Source organism: Primulina eburnea, chromosome 14 (assembly GCF_022965805.1).
Source record: "Primulina eburnea isolate SZY01 chromosome 14, ASM2296580v1, whole genome shotgun sequence".
Lineage (NCBI taxonomy): Eukaryota > Viridiplantae > Streptophyta > Magnoliopsida > Lamiales > Gesneriaceae > Primulina > Primulina eburnea.
The window spans coordinates 30,867,568-30,885,191 of NC_133114.1; the positions used below are offsets into that span (position 1 = coordinate 30,867,568).

The following is a 17,624-nucleotide window of genomic DNA, read 5'->3' on the forward strand; positions in this document are numbered from 1 at the left end:
GGTATTTAGGTCAAAATCTTGGAGAGTATCGTACTGCCCTTCTTACAATTCGAGTGGCTAAATGGGACGATAAATTATCAAAACCCGAGGGGAAGGTAAATTTATTCAAAAATATTTTGAGTTGAGTTTGAGCTTGGTTCTTTTATTCGATAGTTTAACTAGCATCTACTTAGGAGTTTGTCCACAGATTGATTGATTTATTTTTCTTCTTCTTTAATAGGCCAAATGAAATCAATAATTTTTTAAAAAAATCTCGTGGCTTGATTACTATTATTTAAATATTTCAACACATTTCCAATAAGATGTTCACGGTCTTGAAATAAATTTTTATGAGTATTTGAGAAAATTTTTCTTGAAAAATCTTCACATATTAACTTTTTTATGTATCAAAGTTATAGATAAAAAGTAAATTTAACTTACAATGATTATAATTTTTTTAAAATATATATTTCGTCTGTGATAATAATATTGTATAATTTAATCGAAAATCCAAAAAAAAATTGTAGGTATAACATACAAAAAATATTATCAAAGGATATGCGTTGCCAAAAAACTAATATGCCCTTGAAGTGTTTCAAAATGTATGAAATTTAATTCACAAAATATTTAGTAACATATATTTTCGATTAATGCACACAAAAATTTAAACAAGAAAAAGTTATTTGTTTGGAAAAATAAAAATCAACTAATAGTAAGGAACAAGTAATCCCAAAATTAAACAAAATTCTTAATTCCCCATAAAATAAGATCGGAAACGCATGACTAGAGTGCATCAAGAAAACGCTGGAATTTGAAAAGAGACGAACTCGCTTTATTTGTCGCTGAAAATTTCGTCTGCAGCCCCTTTTCTCGTTGATGGAAAAGTGGAAATTTACAGAAAGCCTTACCGATAATTATTGTGATTTTAATCCGAATTCCAATCCAAGATTGACCCAAAATTTAGGCACTCAAAGCATTCAATCCCGTATGCCCATATGCTCTCTTCTTTGTTAATTTCGGGATTTCTTTATTTTGTTATTGAAACTGCGGTGATGAACTGAACTGCCGGGTTTTACAGAATGTTTGACGTCAAAGGAGCGGAACTCGCCACCGAGCTTGCTGAGCTTGTGTCTTGGAGTGGTGGGTAGCAATCTTGAGGACATTATTGATGACTTGGCTGAGGTTGCTCCTACTTTCCCCTCGGATATTAAGGTCAAGTGTATTTCCCCCCCCTAAAATTTTTAGTATAGTTGCTTTCAGCTGATTTATTTAGCGAACGAATCTTTTATTGGGGTCCGATGCAGTTATTTCAGCTTTGTATTTTTTTTTATGTTATATCTCTATATGAATCTCACAGATGGCTTTGGTGGCAATTGCAAGAAGAAGAAAGTTACTGGATGATGACCTCATCATTGCCTTTGCAGAATATTCATGGGAGATACTTGACCTTTCTGGTTCAGATGTTTCGGATACCGGACTTAATCATGTAGTTACGATTTGTAAAAATCTAAGAGCCGTGGATATCAGGTAGTGATAATTCATATTTAAGTTTCTTGCTCTAGCAATTGATGCGATATAACTGGGAAAAGTTTTTTTTTGTTTTTGTTTTGATACAATGGCCATCCAGTTGATTTGAACAGATGTTTAGTTAAAGTTAGCTATTTTCTGTTGATTAGCTTCAGTTTATTGAATTTATTTGTGTAGCTGGCCTAGTAGTTGTATTGGATGTCGTAACTGGACTTTTATTTACTTTCATGAAACTGTTATTTGTGCAGTCGATGCAGCAGATTGTCATCAAATGGCGTTTCTGAACTTCTTCAGAATTGTCATGCGCTTGAGATATTGAGATGGGGGTATGCACTTTATAAGCGTTTTCTCGTTCAGCTAGTTATCTTGCATAGTATGCGAAAGAAATATTCGACAAGATGTTAGGTTAGATTTGCTGCTAATATAGCATTGTTTTTCCTGTTTTGGTTCTTATGTGAAGATATTTTTAGTCCTGGTGCATAAACCGTGAACCATTAATAAGGCTATTTGTTCAGTTGTTTGGTATTGTAACTTCTGAGTTTGTTTTCATTTTCATGTGATAATGTGGTCCACTTATTGGATTTTGACATCAAGGATAAAACTGATATCAGGAAACGAACCAAATTAATGTTGCAGAGGTTGCTCCAGGAGTGACTTTGCTGCCCGTCATTGTTTGAATTTCTTAAAACCAAATCTCGTTTATATGGATGGAGAATCGTGGGAGGATCTTGATACTACCAACGTTGCACATGGTGCACAGTCACTTCTATGGCTTGTCTGGGTATGGGTTTTGTTATGTACAATACTTGTTTTAGATATATTCTTGCCTCTTTAGAGGGCTGTTAAAATTTTTATAATATTTCCAAAATTGTAATTTTCATCCTCAAAATACATCACATCACCCCGTCTGCCCCTGCTCATCCTGTCTCACCGTCCCTTTCCCTGAATCCCTGGATCACGCCCTTGATGTCAACATAGTTCAAGATGAGATAGTTTTCATATCCAGTCTACCCTATTGTTAACCATTCCTGTCCATTTTCAGCCTACAGTCGACAATAATTCAGAGGAGATCTTAGCCCATGAATGCCCGCGCATTAGAGTAAATCCTAAACCATCGCCTTTGGGTCTCAGGGGCTCTGGAGTTCCTCCAGGAGCATTATTGCAATATGTATTGGATGACCCCATCGTGAAAGATCTAGATCCGAAAACTTGGGCTGTCTCTGGGTTCATTCCAAGAACTGCAGCTCAACCGATTTCAAGTCCAAATGAATTATCCAAAGCTGAGAAATTCAGGCTAGCGTTTCTTGAAAGAGACACTCGGTTAGCCCCAAAGAGGGCGAAGAACGCAAGGCAACATCAACGGCGTGCAGAGAAGGAATGGGTGATGATGAATTCGAGAGCAAAAGCGTTGGCACTTGCCTCACAAGCTAAGAGATCTGTCCACCTCAATAACTTGTGAATTACAGAAGTATCTCGGTTGTGTTTTTCGTCACTTAACGACATTATAGAAGATTTTGCTGTCATCGAAGTCGAAAGTGGTGAATATTTACCTTGCCCTTGTGTTGTGGTAAGCATGAAGTATCTGTACCGTCATACATGATTGCATTCCCCAATATTTTGAAACTTTGTGTGTACAATCTTATTTTGATCTTGGGTGAATCACAAAGTCGCTAAGTTGATTGGTTGGTTACATTGTTGGATGGGTAATCCATGAATATTTGCTTCTTAACAATAATAAATAAATGGAATGACTCGAATATGTGACAAAAATGAGATACCTATTTTTAATATTATTAATCAAAGTTCTCTAAATAATTACGTTTGGCGTTAAATTATTTTACTTTTTTATTCACAAGGACTACTTTTTCATGATACTCTTGGTTTGTTTAGGAAACTATAATAATAGAAAAACTCATTTTAGTGCAATTTTATTTTACGTACCAATTTATTTGTAGAATATTGTATTTTGAATTTGGTAAAAACTTGTGTGAGACAGTCTCACGGGTCGTATTTGTGAGACGGATCTCTTATATTGGGTCATCTATGAAAAAATATTACTTTTATGCTAGGCAAAAACTTGTGTGAGACGGTCTCACGGGTCGTATTTGTGAGACGGATCTCTTATTTGGGTCACCCATGAAAAAATATTACTTTTTATGTTAAGAGTATTACTTTTTATTGTGAATATGAATAGGGTTGACCCGTCTCACAGATTATGATCCGTGAGACAGTATCACAGAGACTCACTCTTTATGCTAAGAGTATAACTTCTCAGATGAGACTCACTCTTTATGCTAAGAGTATAACTTTTATTATGAATATAAGTAGGGTTGATCCGTCTCATTGATTAAGATCCGTGAGACGGTTTCACATGAGACTCACACCTTGAATTTAATGCATAATTCTATTAGAGAAACGGAGACTCGATATTCTATGTTCACCGCCTTCTTGGTGGTTACCCTCCGTCAAACTAGACCGCTCCGACAAGCGATCGAGCTGCCCGAAGCATTTTACTGTCTTCGGAATAAAACCTAAAAATCGACAGTTTACACCGTTTATCCTGCCCCTGCTATGACATTCAGATACTTTACAGGTAAAAAAAATCCTTAAACCCGAAAAACCCAATGCACTGATGTCCCCGTTTGAAAGAAGTCGAAGGGGAAACACCTCCCACTTATCTACGAGGATCATCTTGGAACTATCATTACGCAACTTTGCTTCAATCTCTTTCCAGTCGCAGCTTAGCCCATTTCCTGTTTTTGGTCTCACACCATTTTCAAGGTTTAATTTTTGTAAGTTCCAGACACTACTCTCTATTCGAAACGGGATTCGTGAACTTCGAGAGAGAGTTGACATGGTTAAAAACACGCAGAAACTTGCCGAAGATATGGAACTAGTGGCTGCGACCAGGGTTCGGAGAGCACAAGAAACAGTCATTAACAGCCGACCCTTTTCTGAAACTCTTGTAGAAGTTTGTACGAGTTAAACCAGCAGTGTCAATTAGATGATATTGAAATTCCTCTAACAGTAGTCAGGCCTGTGAAGAAAGTTGCTCACGTTGTTATAACTGGTGATAGAGGCCTTTGCCGCGGTTTTAACAATGCCATAATGAGAAAGGTAGATACCCGTATCTTGGAGTTAAAGAATCTTGGGTTGGATCACACTTAGATCGGTGTTGGGCTAAAAGGAAATGTGCATTTTAGTAGAAGGCCTGATGTGAATGTGGATAGATTTATTCGAGGCGAAAGCTTTCCTACGTCAAAAGAAGCTCAAGTGATTGCTGATGCTGTATTTTTTCTGTTTTTGAGCGAGGAGGTTGATAAAAAAATGGAGCTTTTGTACACAAATTTAAAGTTTGTGTCTTTTATTAAGTCCGATCCTGTGATTCATACATTGCTTCCTTTGTCTGCAGAAGTGAAGCTTGTGATGTCAATGGGAAGAGTGTTGATGCTAGTGAAGACGAGTTCTTTAGATTGACTACTAAAGGGGGCAACTTGATCGTGGAGAGGGATCATATGATGGATAGGCAACAGAAAAAATGTCACCAAATTACGAGTTCGAGCAGGACCCGCACAAATTCTTGATGCATTGATACCCCTTAATTGGAACAGTCAGATATTAAAGGCTTTGCAAGAATCATATGCTAGTGAATTAATGGCTAGAATGAACGCAATGAGTAGTGCTATTGATAATGCGGTGAAGTTGAAGAGGTCTCTTTCTATTGCTTATAACCGGGAAAGGCAAGAGAAGATCACGGGCGAAATTTTGGACATTGTCGCTGGAGCTGAGGCCCTTATGTAGTTGCAAATGGGGTGAACAACTCAAGTCCTAGTTGTTTTCTTCTCCTTCTTGCATTTATGGTTTTTTTTTTATCCGACTCATTGGACTTGCTTCGATATACAGAGAGATATTACATTGTTCACAAAAACAAGTGTCACGTAGAGGTTGTTGCTAGGATTTGTTTTGGTAAGTCTGGTCGATTTATTTAGCCTGTCCGACGAGAGAATTTCATGTTATTTCTTTGAATGACCAAATATACTGTTGTTTCTTTCAATTTCAAAAGTTGGTGGTGGTTCCAAGAGGCTAGCTAGGTGAAGGAAGTGGTTCATAGATCGATTATCGATACTGCAAAAATTAACATCAATTGTTTGCCGTTTCCGTTCCTTGATGCAAATATTAATTTCCGCATAGTTGATGGATTTTTAGGAACCCGTATCTATGATGTTCTGCAATAATCATGGATGCACTTCTGGTAATGATGTGATCCGGGTGAATCGGGTGAGCTGGATGCACTTCTGGTAATGATGTTCCACATAGTTGATGGATTTTTAGGAACCTGTATCTATGATATGCAATAATCATGGATGCACTTCTAATATGCAATAATCAGAAAAGATATCTCTTTTAATGTAAAACATACATGTTATTTATAGGAGGAAAATCTCAAGATTACCTTGTTTTCACTGATCGCTTACTAATTAGGATAAGATGACTTTTCATACCCTACTTCTAATAACTTAATCTGACACGTCAACTCATGTGGTTCTGAAAGTAATTATTGACAAGCACAACACATCCCATATTGGTGCACCCGAGGGAGATGCTACTTTCGAGGTAGTTCGAGTAGAAAGCCACTCGTAAACTTGTATAAAAGCCCGGGTTTCTGGTAACCCGGGAAGAAGATGTCCCGGACATTCACTTGTCCGACTTCTGACGAACTCTTCATACAGACTTACCCTGATTTAGGCTATCTATATAATATCTCGGGTCATTTATGACCCGAACTTTTATGGAATATCACCAGCAATTTCTTCTTGTAGTTCTAGAATATGACAGGAAGTTTTGTGTGCTTACATTGGAAAGAGGTATAAATTCCACCATGGCTTCAGAAAACTTCATTTTGTTTTTTTGAATCGTTTCCCAACTGAAAATGTAGAACCTGTGCACGATAACGATAACACTTTTTTATTTCAACTAAGATTCTTGATGGCTGTAAGATTGGCGGCTGCCACTCTCTTTTTACTATTCAGTGTCAGGATATATATATATATAAAGAAATTTTTATTAAAAAAAAACCCAACGAAGATACCTTTACTCAATTTCTAGTAAACCCAGGGTGGAAAAATGGCTTAAAGAATTAAGATTTGTCTCTACTTTTGGGAGGTACAAGGAATTATTGGCGACAGATTCAGTGCATGGCGGCGGCCCTCATAGTCATCTGACAGAGCGCAGTCTTGATTGGCTGGTAGCTTATTTGTAAGATAATAATGATTGTTCTGTGAGAAAAAAAAATCGGTGTTACTCAAATACTTGTAATCTAATTCAATCGGAACAGATGTTTTTTTTTACCCGTTTGCTTTGTAACATTCAATGTCATTACTGTGGTGTAGTTATTGTGTTATGCTGGTTGATTAATTGGTTTAATGCTGTTTTATTTATATTTTGTGATATTTTGGTAAAAACAAATAGTATATATATGTTTTAGAAAAGGTTTAGAATGTTAAAATTATGTGGGAAATAAGAGAGATGAATTTAGTCATGCCACCTTTTCCTTTGAACGTGTCCATCATTATGTTTGTGTAAGATGCCATCATCGAGCACTAATCTTTTCACCTAAACTGGTGACACATCTTTTATGTGGTTTAAGTTCAAGAGAATACTACACGACCCTATCATACCCTCAGTCGAATAAGACGGATCATTCGATTTTGGGTGTGAGGACAATGCCCACACCCCATTTGAATGGTTGAGTAGGGGTGGGTACGATACGGTATATCGTACCGAACTACGGTACCGTATACCGTACCGAAAATATCGGTATGAAATTTTTTCATACCGATACCGAAAATTCGATATACCGCATGTGCGGTATACCGAATTTTCGGTATGAAAAAAACTCATACTGGTACCGTACCGACACCGAAAATTTTGACATTTTTTCGGTATACCGAACTTAAATTTAAAAAAATAATAATAAAAAATTATTTTTGGTACTTCGGTATATACCGAAATACCGAAAAAAAAAATATTTTATACCGAAATTTTCGGTATATCGATTTTTTCGGTAAGTTCGGTATTTTTTTCGGCACGGTTTTTCGGTATTTCGGTATTTTTTCCCACCCCTATGGTTGAGATTCCACTTCATGGAAAAAAAATTTAAAAAAAATAAAAAATTGGGCCAGAAAAAATTCCGACCTTTGGATGTACCCGTGCAAGCTGCAGGGGTAGGATGGAATAATCCCGAATGAGAGCTTGAGTTGATTCGGATTTCTCAACGATATTTCATTTTTGTGTGGAAAAACGAACGCATGAATCTGCCGCAAACCTCAATCAATTGATTGTTCAAGCAACGTGCGTACTGCCTTTTACATTAATTGCTAATTAGTCAGCAAAGCAAAAATTTGTCTGGAGATTTATCACGTCCCGATAATGCGATTTGGGAAGTGCTGTCCAAATAAATCGTGTGTTGCGCGTGGCTTTAACTCGGCATAGTGTGCATTGGTCGACATTCTGTTGATGGCTCAAAATAGAGTTATTGTCAAAATTTCATGAAGAGAAAGTGGACAAAAGGAAACAACTGGGAAATGCCGAGTGGGAAAATACAAGTAGTGAAGTCCCATTTGACCGTTCCACAGAGACAAGAAAGAGATGTAAAATCAATACCCAATTATATGTTGAGAAAATGTCTTTTTTATTGTCTTCCCCCTTGTCTATCATCCATTTCCAATTTCTTTTTCCCTTGTCTTGTTTTAACTTACAAGTTAGCTCCATCCGTGTCCAGCACTATATACTTATTAACAAGCCTTCAATATTCTATACCCTCTAAATATTCCTTGAGATGGGCTGATACTGGAAGCTGCATAATTTTTCAAGAAGCTGCGCTGAGGAAAGCAGTTGCCTGGAAAATTGTGTATAAAAAGGCATCTTTTTTCCTACCTGTTTGTGTTCCGTTCTGTGTAAAATCTTGATTTCATACTGGGAATTTCGGAATCCTGGATGTTTCTAACTGAGTTTTTGTGTGTATCTTTCCAGGAAATGGAGAGTAAATACGGTTTATACAGCCCTGGAAGCAGTGGCTGGACATGGTTGAAAAACGAAGAATTCCAGGAGGAGGATGTGTGGGGAGCTTTCCAGGAAAGACAGGATTCCATTTCCAGGGACAAGACCACTTACATGTCAAAAGGCCTCCAATACCCAGCCAGATCAATACCGAATCCCTGTTAGAAAAATGAGTTTTGTACTCATTTAGAATCGATAAAATAATTCGAACGAGCTACGTAGCGAACGGAAATATTTCTCGATTACCAATAAGGGTGAATGAGAAATTAATTGAGTTCAAATTTTATCGAATGAAAAGATTGAATCGAAAGGATTATATATATACATATATATTATTATAATATATAATATAATAATATATTATAATATATTATTATATTGTAATATTATATAATATATATATATATATATATATATATAATTTATTTTATAAAAATAAAAAATTGGAATCACACGGCCATATTTGGCCGTGTGATTCAGTGAATGTGGCGCCTCTTTCAAGAGGCGCCTATTTGGTCTTGGCCGAATGGCCAAGATTGGTTTTGATTCAATGATATGAAGTGGTGCATCACTTAATGGAGGCTTTTCATTTTCTATAAATAGCACATCTCTTATTTGCATTCATTGCTCATTTTCTCTTCTTCTCCTTCTCTCTCAAGTTTAATTCTTTATGCGAATTTTAAGCACTAGCGCTTAAAGTTCAAACTTTCAAGATATAAAATCTTGAGTTTGAATTTTCTAAGCTTATACGCTTAATTCGAACTTTGGGATTAAATTTGAGAGTTGTCTTCTAGTTTTGAGTTTTTTAAGCATTTGCGCTTAAATCCAAGTTTTGCAAGATATAAACTCTTGGAATTGGATTTTTAAGTTTAACGCTTAGAATTCGGAATTAGAAAGTTTGCATACCATCTTGATAGCGTTCTAAACATCTCAAGTTCGTGTGGCTTTGAAATTTGTAGTGCTACTATTTTAAAGCCGTAGTCGTTGTATCTTGGGAAACGAATTGCCAACAACCGTAAGCATCGGGGCGGGGCAATATCGTTTTAAGGAAAAAGAGTCAAACTCTTGCCTCGACTATTTTTCTACTAGCCATTTGGTTCACCCATTTCTATCCCGAGATTTCCCAAATCAAAAGAATATCATACCAACAATCTTAAAACGATATTTGAACTAAAATGGCCTCAACAAGTACAACGACTCCTCCAACTGTCCATCATGGAGAAAAACCTGAAAAGTTCCATGGTGTTGATTTCAAGCGGTGGCAACAAAAAATGCTCTTCTACTTGACCACCTTAGCTTTGGCGAAATTCCTCAAAGAAGATCCACCTACTGTTGATGAAGGAGAACAAGATACTCAAAAGAGGGCAGCCGTTGATGCATGGAATCATAGCGACTTCCTATGCAAAAACTATATTTTGAATGGACTAGACAATGCACTATACAACGTGTATTGTCAAGTGAAAACATCAAAAGAATTGTGGGAGTCACTTGACAAGAAGTATAGATCCGAGGATGCCGGCTTGAAGAAATTCATTGTCGGACGATTCTTGGATTTCAAGATGATTGATTCCAAATCAATTATGGCCCAAGTGCAAGAGTTACAAGTAATTCTGCAAGAAATTCATTCGGAAGGAATGACTCTTAGTGATTCATTCCAAGTGGCGGCCATGATTGAAAAGTTGCCTCCTATTATCTCAAGCATAAACGCAAAGAGATGAATCTTGAAGACTTGATTGTGCGCCTAAGAATTGAGGAGGACAACAGGGCATCCGAAAGGAAGGCCGGAAAGAGCAACTTTGAGGCGAGAGCAAATTTGGTGGAACAAAATGCTAGCAAGAAAAGAAAGCACCAAGGAAATGGTCCAAAGAAAGGAAAGACCAAAAAGTTTAAAGGCAATTGTTACAATTGTGGCAAGCCTAACCATTTGGCACGAGATTGCCGAGGTAATCAAAAGAAGTCAAGGGACCAAGTGAACATCACCGAAGATGAGAAATTGTCAAATGACATGACGAATCTCATGCTTTCTGCTGTTGTGTTTGAATCCAATCTAGTGGACAATCCAAAAGAATGGTTCATTGATACAGGAGCAACAAGGCATGTTTGTGCCGAAAAGGAGATGTTCTCTACCTATACCCCGATTAGTGGACGACAACTCTTCATGGGTAACTCTACTACGTCAAAAATCGTGGGACTTGGAAAAGTGGTGCTCAAGATGACATCCGGCAAAGAACTAACTCTTATTGATGTGCTACATGTTCCGGATATTCGAAAGAATCTTGTGTCGGGATCAGCACTTGTCAAGGCTGGATTTAGACTAGTGTTTCATTCTAGCAAATTTGTACTATCTAAGAATGATATGTTTGTAGGAAAAGGCTATCTAGAAAAGAGCCTTTTCAAACTGAATGCGATGAATGTACTTCGTACCATTGAAAGCAATAAAAGTACCAATTTAATTTACTTGGTTGAGTCGTGTGATTTATGGCATGATCGTTTGGGTCATGTAAGTTATAATTCACTACGTAAGCTAGTAAATTTAAATTTATTGCCTTCAATTGACATAAACAAAAAAACACAAATGTGAGATTTGTGTTGAGGCAAAATTTAAAAAGGCCTCGTTTCCATCCGTGGAAAGAAATACAACTCCTCTAGAGTTAATTCACACTGATTTATGTGATTTGAAGTTTGTGCAAACTAGAGGAGGAAAAAAGTATTTCATTACTTTCATTGATGATTGCACAAGGTATTGTTATGTCTATTTGCTACATAGCAAAGATGAGGCTCTCGAAGTGTTTAAACACTATAAGAATGAGGTTGAAAACCAATTGACTAAACGAATAAAAATTATTCGTAGTGATAGAGGTGGAGAATATGGAGCACCATTTGACGAATTTTGTTGCGAAAGTGGCATTATTCATCAAACTACTGCACCATATTCACCACAATCAAATGGTGTTGCTGAAAGGAAAAATCGCACTCTTAAAGAAATGATGAACGCAATGTTATTGAGTTCAGGATTACCCCAAAACTTGTGGGGGGAAGCAATCCTTTCAGCCAACTACATTCTTAATAAAATACCACACAAAGTTAAGGACGAAACTCCTTATGAATTATGGAAAGGCCACAAGCCTTCCTACAAATATTTAAAAGTGTGGGGGTGTTTGGCAAAAGTTGAAGTGCCAAAACCAAAACAAGTAAAAATTGGACCAAAGACAGTAGATTGCATATTTATTGGATACGCAAATAATAGTAGTGCATATCGATTTTTGGTACATAAATCTGAAATAAGCGATGTGCATGAAGGAACAATTATTGAATCAAGGAATGCTGTCTTCTTTGAAACAACATTTCCTTGTAAAGAAAATAAGGAAATAAGTTCTCGAAAAAGGACTTATGAAACTACGAGCGGTGGAGTTCAAGAAGAACAACAAGAACCACGACGTAGTAAGAGGGCTAAAACAGCAAAGACCTTTGGCCCTGATTTTCTAACTTATATGTTGGAAAATGAACCAAGGACAGTTAGTGAAGCACTATCAAGTCCTGAAGCCCCCTTTTGGAAGGAGGCAATGAACAGTGAGATAGAATCTATCTTGCAAAATCATACATGGGAATTGGTTGACCTTCCTCCGGGAAATAAACCATTAGGATGCAAGTGGATTCTTAAAAGAAAATACAAGACCGATGGATCTATTGAAAAATATAAGGCTAGATTAGTAGCCAAAGGATATAGACAAATGGAAGGTCTTGATTATTTTGATACATACTCGCCAGTGACGAGAATAACATCTATTCGTGTATTGATAGCAATTGCGGCATTACATAATCTAGAAATACATCAAATGGATGTGAAAACGGCATTCCTCAATGGGGAACTTGAGGAAGAAATATATATGGAACAACCCGAAGGGTATATAGTTCTTGGACAAGAGAAAAAAGTGTGTAGACTCGTTAAGTCATTATATGGGCTTAAACAAGCGCCAAAACAATGGCATGAAAAATTTGACAAAACTATGTTGTCAAATGGCTTCAAAATTAACGAGTGTGATAAATGTATTTACATCAAAGGCACACCTGAAGCATATGTGATGGTATGCTTGTACGTCGATGATATGTTAATTGTGGGAAGCAATATCAATATCATCAAGAATACTAAGAAGATGTTAACAAAAAAACTTCGATATGAAAGATATGGGAGAAGTAGATGTCATTTTGGGAATAAAAGTCACCAAAACATCGGAAGGACGTGTTTTGTCGCAATCTCACTATATTGAGAAAATATTGGAAAAATATAATGCGAATGATATGTCCTTGATCAAAACACCTGTAGATCCAAGTTTGCATCTTTCCAAAAATAAAGGTGAACCCATATCTCAATTAGAGTATTCGAAGATCATAGGCAGTCTGATGTATCTCATGAACTGCACTCGTCCAGATATTGCTTATGCTGTAAACAAACTCAGCAGATTTACAAGTAATCCTAGCAATGATCATTGGAAGGCATTAATAAGGGTACTTAAATATTTAAGATACACCTTAAACTATGGATTACAATATACGAGATATCCCGCGGTCCTAGAAGGTTATAGTGACGCAAATTGGATATCTGACACAAATGATTCAAAATCCACAAGTGGTTACGTATTTACCATTGGTGGTGGGGCTATATCATGGAAGTCTTCTAAGCAAACATGCATTGCTCGATCCACAATGGAATCAGAATTTATAGCTTTAGACAAAGCTGGAGAAGAAGCCGAGTGGCTTCGAAATTTCTTAGAAGAAATCCCTTGTTGGAATAAGCCAGTGTCCTCAATAATAATCCATTGTGATAGTCAATCAGCAATTGGAAGGGCACAAAACACTATATATAATGGTAAGTCTAGACACATCCGTCGTAGACATAATACCATACGACAATTGATCTCTAATGGCATTATCTCCATTGATTATGTAAAATCAAAAGAGAATCTAGCGGATCCACTTACAAAAGGTATACCGAGAGATCAAATGAATTGTCTATCAAGAGGAATGGGATTAAAACCCCAAAATTAAATCTTGTAGTGGATACCCAACCTAGTTGACTGGAGATCCCAAGATCTAGGTTCAAAAGGGACAACTAAATTACAAGATTGGTAGAAACACCTTGGAGAAAACTCCTACCTATTCCTATGATAAGTGGTGTTACCCACAAAGGGGTATGAGGCTAGGTTTTACCTTTAATGATTCCTAAGATATACTAATACGTATGTTGGAGTATAGTGGGATACTCTCCTAGGAGATCACCGGCGTAAGTGCGAAGTGTGGCCGCTTCAAATATGGAAAGCACTCGCGTAACCAAGCGGTGTCAATGGCCGAAATGGACCCAACAGTGAGAACATAATGAAATGTTAGAAATGTTATTGTGTGAATATAATTGTCTTGGTTTACACAAAACGGCGAATAGTTCAAGGCATCACGTCCACTAATTGCCAAGTAAACCCGATTATATCTTACTAAGGAAGGTTCAAAGCCAAAAGCTACCTATCCTGATGCAATAATATTTTGCTAGAACGCTATTTGTCGAGTCAGCATAGTCACATGCATTAATTTTCATTCATGTGGGGGATTGTTAGAAAAATGAGTTTTGTACTCATTTAGAATCGATAAAATAATTCGAACGAGCTACGTAGCGAACGGAAATATTTCTCGATTACCAATAAGGGTGAATGAGAAATTAATTGAGTTCAAATTTTATCGAATGAAAAGATTGAATCGAAAGGATTATATATATACATATATATTATTATAATATATAATATAATAATATATTATAATATATTATTATATTGTAATATTATATAATATATATATATATATATATATATATATATAATTTATTTTATAAAAATAAAAAATTGGAATCACACGGCCATATTTGGCCGTGTGATTCAGTGAATGTGGCGCCTCTTTCAAGAGGCGCCTATTTGGTCTTGGCCGAATGGCCAAGATTGGTTTTGATTCAATGATATGAAGTGGTGCATCACTTAATGGAGGCTTTTCATTTTCTATAAATAGCACATCTCTTATTTGCATTCATTGCTCATTTTCTCTTCTTCTCCTTCTCTCTCAAGTTTAATTCTTTATGCGAATTTTAAGCACTAGCGCTTAAAGTTCAAACTTTCAAGATATAAAATCTTGAGTTTGAATTTTCTAAGCTTATACGCTTAATTCGAACTTTGGGATTAAATTTGAGAGTTGTCTTCTAGTTTTGAGTTTTTTAAGCATTTGCGCTTAAATCCAAGTTTTGCAAGATATAAACTCTTGGAATTGGATTTTTAAGTTTAACGCTTAGAATTCGGAATTAGAAAGTTTGCATACCATCTTGATAGCGTTCTAAACATCTCAAGTTCGTGTGGCTTTGAAATTTGTAGTGCTACTATTTTAAAGCCGTAGTCGTTGTATCTTGGGAAACGAATTGCCAACAACCGTAAGCATCGGGGCGGGGCAATATCGTTTTAAGGAAAAAGAGTCAAACTCTTGCCTCGACTATTTTTCTACTAGCCATTTGGTTCACCCATTTCTATCCCGAGATTTCCCAAATCAAAAGAATATCATACCAACAATCCCAACAAAAAATCTTTTGCTGGCGAACCCGAAATCGTTCAACGTCGCTCCACACCTTTGAGCATACCTGACTGGCCAAAAATTTACGGAACCAGCTGTTCAGAAACCTACAAGAATTCTTGTTTTTGGCTGGATGCAGCAGATTTCAATAAGGACGAGAGTAAACGTGGATTCGTACGAAACAGGTGGAACAACGATATTGAAGAAGAAGAAGATTACGATGATGGAGAAATGGAAGGGAGCACTGTGATACCTCCTCACATATGGATCGCCAAGAAAATACGTCCTTCATCTTCTGTGTGTGAAGGTGCTGGAAGGACACTCAAAGGCAGAGATTTACTCAGTGTGAGAAACGCTGTTCTTACCAGAACTGGATTTCTCGAATCATAATCAAAACGTTTGTAGCACACAAAAAATTGTAAATAGTACGCTCAAAATATGAAAAACTGTAAATTTTTACGTTGAAAAAACCATTTGTCTATAAATTACTGCGCATAATGGATACGAAGCTGTCGTAATCGAGGACGGATGCAGGAATAAGAATTGGGGTGGGCTTGAACTCAATATGATAAGTTATATATTATTAAAAAAAAAGTACATTATATCGTTCAACGAAGCTGTGCCTTACGGGATTTTAAAACATAAAATTCATCAATAATAGAATTTACATCAATATGTTTAGCTAAATCTCGTTCAATATAGAGTGTCAAACAATCGGCAAGAAAGTCATCCTCCATTTTATTGCGAAGTGCCGTCTTCACATGCTTCATTGCTGAAAAAGCCCGTTCAATAGTGGCAGTAGACACAGATAATGTCAAAACAAGATGAATCAATCTAGTCAACATAACATAAACACTTAACCGTCCACTCTAGGTCAATTGCTGACACAACTCAACAAGTGTAGAAACCTTTAAATTCTGTATCACATCGAGTTTATAAATGTATCAATTCATACTTCAAAACAACAATTTCTTGATCTGTGAAATCTCCAGGATAAAACTTCTTCGCAAGCTTGCAAATATCATCACTGTTAAATGAGTCAAATGAATTTTTAGGATCTAAAGCTATACTAAGAGAAAGAAGTTTCACCGATGACTCATTGAACCGAGTATTTAATTCCATCAAAATGAAATCTATTGCTGCATTATAAACATCAAAGTGATAATGATGTTCTATTGAATAAACCGTCGCTAATTAAAACCGCCGATCCACCTGCGACGGTTATCAAAAACCGTCGCTAAATAAAAAAAATGGGCTGGGCCACTGCCCAGTATAGCCAGATCCGTCTCTGGTCGTAATAGTTGATTTTTTCTATAATATGGTTGGGATATGATGTTACAGCTGTTTGGGGGCAAATTCCATGTATTTTCTGTTCCTCGCGATGCCGCGTTTGTTCTATGTATAATTTGTGTATCCATTCCATGTACATTATTATCTACGCACTTGGGAAATTTCGTCTATATTTTCTTTCTTTCTTGAAAATTTGAGCTGTGGTTCACGAGCCATAATAGAATTAAATTGTCGGATTTCTCAATCAAAGTAATCAAAGTAGCCATAGTCTGAATTTTTTTCTTTGAACTAGCATGAATGGTTTGGGTTCCGAAGGGGAACCAAATTACTAAAATCGTGTGTATCAGTATAACATATACTAGTATAGTCGACACATACGTTACATGTGTTATATAATAAATTTTATTATATAAAAGTTTGTTTTAGTTAAAATATTAATAGTTACAACAACTTGGATAAAAAAAAATATATACCTTAAAATTCAAGATATCGGATTATATTGATTAGAGATATGTTGGTTTATAAACACCAATGGATAAAATGACAAGATAGGGATCAGTAAAATTAGATAAAATTTCACCAAATTGATGGTAAATTAGTTAACAAACGTATATAACTCAACCTTCTTTAAAATAGACACACGCATGTTATATCAGTTTCAATATGCTGCAAATCTACTATGAACAATTATGTAAACATCAATATAGTGTCGATCTCCTGTTGAATATGCATTTTTTCTATATTTCATCACATATAGTAATAAGTGAATAGCACGTCATTGAAACTCATATAAATATATACGATAGATATATAACATATCAAAACTTATATTCTTATTCGTCCATTACAAATTTTATTGAATTAAATTATTTCTAAAAGAATCTTAGATCCGGTCACCAGAGAACTAGGAAAAAATGCATGAACTTGCTCGAAACTATCGAGAGAGAGAGACACTTTACTTTTGTCTTATTGTGAATCCGTTGAATATAATTGATTGGGGACAATGGATAGACGGAAAAATGGATTGGAGCCCTTTTTTTATTACTAAATATACACATCCAATTAATACAAGATATGATAGTGAAAAAAGTATAGATTATGATTAACTGCTTAATGACACAAAACACTTCGTATAATTGAATCTTATTGGTGTTTTATTGCTAATGGTTTCT

The 17,624-nt window shown here is 36.0% G+C and overlaps 2 protein-coding genes and 1 pseudogene across 2 annotated transcripts; all 3 read left to right on the forward strand.

Moving 5' to 3' along the window:
• Positions 1-731: 731 nt before the first annotated feature.
• Positions 732-3,172, forward strand: LOC140813091 (uncharacterized). The gene is made up of 6 exons (XM_073171522.1): positions 732-964; positions 1,058-1,191; positions 1,337-1,506; positions 1,755-1,832; positions 2,143-2,287; positions 2,549-3,172. Exons 1-6 carry the CDS (start codon positions 856-858, stop codon positions 2,963-2,965), a joined length of 1,053 nt encoding a protein of 350 aa, XP_073027623.1. The 5' UTR covers positions 732-855; the 3' UTR covers positions 2,966-3,172.
• A 764-nt stretch (positions 3,173-3,936) lies between these two features.
• Positions 3,937-5,601, forward strand: LOC140812088 (ATP synthase gamma chain, chloroplastic-like; annotated as a pseudogene).
• Positions 5,602-7,890: 2,289 nt separating this feature from the next.
• LOC140812136 (uncharacterized) lies at positions 7,891-15,664 on the forward strand. Its single transcript, XM_073170347.1, has 3 exons — positions 7,891-8,426; positions 8,539-8,718; positions 15,160-15,664. Exons 1-3 carry the CDS (start codon positions 8,055-8,057, stop codon positions 15,550-15,552), a joined length of 945 nt encoding a protein of 314 aa, XP_073026448.1. The 5' UTR covers positions 7,891-8,054; the 3' UTR covers positions 15,553-15,664.
• The last annotated feature ends 1,960 nt before the right edge of the window (positions 15,665-17,624 follow it).